Source organism: Magnolia sinica, chromosome 15 (assembly GCF_029962835.1).
Source record: "Magnolia sinica isolate HGM2019 chromosome 15, MsV1, whole genome shotgun sequence".
In the NCBI taxonomy this organism is placed as follows: domain Eukaryota; kingdom Viridiplantae; phylum Streptophyta; class Magnoliopsida; order Magnoliales; family Magnoliaceae; genus Magnolia; species Magnolia sinica.
Window position 1 is genome coordinate 72,679,277 of NC_080587.1, and position 4,825 is coordinate 72,684,101.

The following is a 4,825-nucleotide window of genomic DNA, read 5'->3' on the forward strand; positions in this document are numbered from 1 at the left end:
AACGGATTGGCTACTCCCCCTGCCATCAGCCAATGGCTGATGGTCGGTGCTCTGTGGGCCCCACCATGATGTATGTGTTTCATCAATGCCGTCCATCTATTTTTCTGGATCATTTTATGGTGCTGGAAAAAAAATGAGTATATCCCACCGCTGCATACGTGTCTGTATATCGGAGGTGGGGCCCACCTCTTCTAATAAAATCCTCCTCGGTTATCCCGCTCATCTTCATAAAATCTCGATTGGTGACTCTTCCAAGCTGCCTCGTGCATCTCTCCCGGAAATGGCTTCGAAGGTTCTCTCTCTCTCTCTCTCAGTTTTTTTTTTTTAAAAATTTAATTTAATTTTTTTCAAGTTTGGTGCTTTGAAATCTCTGATAGTAGGTGATTACAACTTCTATCAGATTGATTGGTGGGACCCACCAAACGATGATCCTGATCACTGGTAGATGGGTCCCACCTCAACGGATTGGCTGAAGAAGCAAATGAAAGTGATAGTTTAGGGAGCGGATTACGTGTAACTGGGTGGGTGTTACCATTACCGTAGGGCCCACCTCAATGAATTTTTGCATATCCATGCCGTCCATCCGTCTCTCCAACCCATTTTAGAATTGATTTTAAAAAATAAGCAGATCCAAATCTAAGGTAGACCACAACACAGGAAACAGTGGCGTTTGAGTGCCTCACCGTTAAAAATTCCAAAGGGCCTAACGTAAGGTTTTCTTAATATTTATTTTCCATCCAAGCTGTTTATAACGTCAAGAAGACTTGCATGAAGGGAAAATACAAAGATCAGCTTGATCCAAAACTTTTGTGGCCAACAAAATGTTTGTAATGGTCATTTTTTACTCTTTCTAGTGGTGTAGTCCACCTGAGATTTGGATCTTCCTGAGTTTCCTATAAAATCTTAAAATGAGATGAAAAAACGGATGAATAGGATGGATATACAACAAATATATCAAAGTGCGCCCTACACGGTTAGAATAACACCCTTAAGGTGTGGGCCACCTAATATTCGGATCTTCTCAAGGTTCCAGATCATATATTAAAATGAGATGGAAAAACAGGTGAACAGAATAGATGTACAACAAATACATCAAGGTGGGCCCCACACGTTTTAGGTAACACCCACTAAAGTGCCACTCGGATAGCAACGCTCAATTATCGTTTCCTCATCCAAACAGAACTTGGCTTCTCCTTCTACAATAAATATATATATCCTTTTTTCTTTTTCCTTTTTAAAAATTTTTTTCTTTGTGACCGGTCCGAAGGAGTCCGTGTCGACTTGGATGAGGAAATGAAAATTGAGAGTTGCTAGCCTAGTGGCACCCAAACTCTAGAGGAGTCATCCTAAGGCCTAACCCAACCCAGTTTAAATATTATTGCTTGTGTGGACTTGCTATATTTTATGTATGTCATTTAACTTATGCATTAACTGAACTTGATATGATGATGATGGGATGCCTTAAAAAAAATACATATTCAATAATTAAGTGGGCCACAGTATTAAAAATTTCAAACACTCATCCAAAGATGTTTCAAATTCACATGGTGGCCCATATGATGGTTGATTAAGCCCACGGAGTATCCAACTTCTATCATGATGCCATACGCACGACATGCATTTATCTTTTGTATCTAGGGTTTTTATTTTGATTCAAGAAGATATCCTGATTCGTTTAGGTTTAGGTTTGTGGTACTACCACTTTGATGCAGCATAATTAATTATTTGCTCTAAAAGCTCCAACTGAAAAAGAATAGTGAATTAATTCATTTATCTCATAGCTCAGGTCCTACATTATGTGAGTTAGGACCGAACCTCCCTTATGGGTCCCATATTACATGGGTACCGCCTCACACTCGCCCACCTTGAGTGTGTCCCCGCATCTCATAGGCAACCTCACTTGATCTTGGTGTAAAAATACCTCTGCATTAATTACCTTCGGAAAGGAGTCATTACCTTAACTAGCGAGTCAGCTCATCCGAGTCCTGACTCAATAATCAATATGGCTGAGTTTGAATTACCAGTTTTGAACTTCTTTTGTTTTTCCTTTTCTCCTGTTTTTCATGTTAGACAGTTGACTGTTTTGTAGGAAGAGTTTGAAGAATATGCCGAGAAGGCCAAGACATTACCCCCAGCCACCAAGGATGCTGATAAACTCGTTCTCTATGGGCTTTACAAGCAATCAACGGTGGGCAATGTGACCACCGGTAAATATGCTACGGGAACCACTTCGGATTTCGATAATGGCCTTTGATTTTGATATTAGATCATCTCATCATGACCGTTAATTGGTTCCATTTGCATTAATGTCTCAGGTCGACCAGGGATTTTTAGCCCCAAGGAGCGGGCCAAATGGGATGCATGGAAAGCTGTTGAAGGTATACGGATTTGTTAGGGTGTGTTACAGTGTCTTGATGATTTGGATACATGTAAATGGAGCCCATGGTTCAGCGATCCATGCCGTTGATTAGATGGTCCCCCGTCATGGATCGCATGGGAAGCTTGTGAGGGTATGGATTTGTTACGAAAATGGTCACGATCCATTAGGGTGTGTATAGTGCCTTGATGCACTCATTCCGTATAAATGGGGCCCATGGTTCGGCAATCCATGCCGTTGATCTGACGATACATCTCACGGATGGAATTAGGATTGCACATGGAACCGGTAAACCAGACGGGTACTGACCTGACAACACAGTTTGGTCTGGTTTTGAAGCGCACCAGTTCTGATTCCGAAAATCAAAAAACTGGTTAGTTCGGTTTAGTTCTCGGTTTGGGGTTCTATAGAACTGAACTGGACTGTAGAACCGAACCTTGGATATGAACTTGAAACAAGACCTTTCAGTCAATAAATATTAAATTTTAAATTTTTTTAAACATTAAAAAAAAAATTATTTATTCCCCCTCTCTTTCCTGGCCTTTTTATGTCTCCCAAGAACTGTGCAATTGAATTGGATTATAAAAAGCCCAAAACTGTATAACCGAATTGGAACCAAACTGGTTTCTTACCATCCTGTTCGGTTTGGCTCTGGGGTACAAACGATCTGGTTCCGGTTCTAGTTTTACTGGAACTGTTGGGAACTGTTTGGGTCCAGTTTCACCCCAAAACCAGACTGAACTGAACCGTGTGCACCCCTAGATTGAATGGAATGCCGTTGAAGGTATGGATTTGTCACAAATGGGGCCCATGGTTTGGCGATCCATACCGTTTATCTGATGGTCCCCATCATGGATCTGATGCCATTTTTTGCCATCAATTGGTAGATCCCAATGCAAAGACAACTACAAAAAATGATACATACGAGAGGGTGCTTCCCATTTTTTGTCATCAATTGGTAGATCCCAATGCGACAACTACAAAAAAATGATACATACGAGAGGGTACTCTAAGAAGCAGACCAAAGATTGGATGGCAAGGATCTTCCAATCTGGAAGGTTTTGGCAGCACCCAACAATATGGGGCCCACCCAAATCATTGCTTTGCTAAAACAAGTAAATATGGATTCTTATGTGTATGTAGGGAAAACTGAGGAAGAGGCAATGAATGAGTACATTACAAAGGTGAAGCAATGGCAGGAAGCAGCTAAGCTTCATTAGATTGTAACTCAGTTTTAAGTACTTGTGTTCCTAAGATATACTCTCTCTCTCTCTCTCTCTCTCTCTCTCTCTCTCCTGTGAAAGATGGAATATTAATTAAAATAGAGAGAATGTCCAGTGCTCTCAAAGCATTATAAGTTATAATTCTTCTTGGGACACTTACACCTTCTAATTCATTGATCCAGACTGTTCATCATGTCCAACACTCATGAGTTACCATGAAAACATCACACCAATCCAACAAATATTAACCATTGATTAATGGCCTTGAATATGAACCATCAAGATTCTTTACACAAAATGGGTCCAAAAAAAAATTTGATCCATCTGTTGGTCATCATCAATTGCTTATGATTCTAAAGAATGACTTAGATAATTATAACCATCCAATCAATAGCTTGGAAAAAAGGATGATTAAGAAAAGTAAGGCCAAATCAAGGATGGATTAGATCATTTGATTAGTGTAATTTTTGTACTGTAGTCCATGAAATGTGTTTGAACTTAATAGACGGTTTAGATTGATTGATAATTCCACTTACCAAGTGGGCCACACCATGTGTGTGTAACAATATTTACTGTCATGAATAAAAGGAAGGTGTTAGTAGAAGACCACAGCCATATCAAAATTACCACAATGCCAGGGACCATGAATTACAACTGCAGGTCATTGCCAATAATCATGTCTCTTTCACACAAGAAAAGGGCTGCAACATCAGAACATTCCCAAAGTTACAACCTTAAAACTACAAATATTCCAACTTAAAAAATGCTGTGAGGCAACAAAAATCAGCATAAACGACATCTGAAGACTGAATCAACAACACAAACACAAATAGTAAATGCATATGATCATCCAAAAAACCACAAATATAAAATTAACATAATCTATTAAACATAAAATTAGAGTGATAATCTCGTAAAACATTGTTACATTGATTCAAAGAGCGCATTTGCGATTGTCTCTCTAACAGCTAGGGCTGAAAGTCAGGTGGGTGGGTTGGGTTGGGTTGGGTTGGGTTGGTGCTCAACCCTAGCCCAACCCAAGGTTCTTGTACCTCAACCCTAGTCCAACTCAACCCAACCTCGGGTTGGGAATTCTCAACCCAAGCCCAATCCAAGCGGGCTCGGTCGGGTTGGTCAGGTGGATACATGCTAATATTTTCGTTATTACATTAGTCTAATACATTTTCAATATACGTCTTATTTTGTGCACTGATGATTTTATTAA

The 4,825-nt window shown here is 39.9% G+C and overlaps 1 protein-coding gene across 1 annotated transcript; it reads left to right on the forward strand.

Moving 5' to 3' along the window:
• Positions 1-240: 240 nt before the first annotated feature.
• On the forward strand, positions 241-3,633 carry LOC131227397 (acyl-CoA-binding protein-like). Its single transcript, XM_058223193.1, has 4 exons — positions 241-292; positions 2,090-2,207; positions 2,316-2,378; positions 3,521-3,633. The coding sequence occupies exons 1-4, from the start codon at positions 281-283 to the stop codon at positions 3,595-3,597; spliced, it is 270 nt and encodes an 89-aa protein (XP_058079176.1). The 5' UTR covers positions 241-280; the 3' UTR covers positions 3,598-3,633.
• The last annotated feature ends 1,192 nt before the right edge of the window (positions 3,634-4,825 follow it).

Coding starts and splice junctions, on each gene's coding strand:
- LOC131227397 (XM_058223193.1), top strand. Junction 2,208..2,315: donor GGTGGGCAATGTGACCACCG/GTAAATATGCTA, acceptor TTAATGTCTCAG/GTCGACCAGGGATTTTTAGC. Junction 2,379..3,520: donor TGCATGGAAAGCTGTTGAAG/GTATACGGATTT, acceptor ATGTGTATGTAG/GGAAAACTGAGGAAGAGGCA.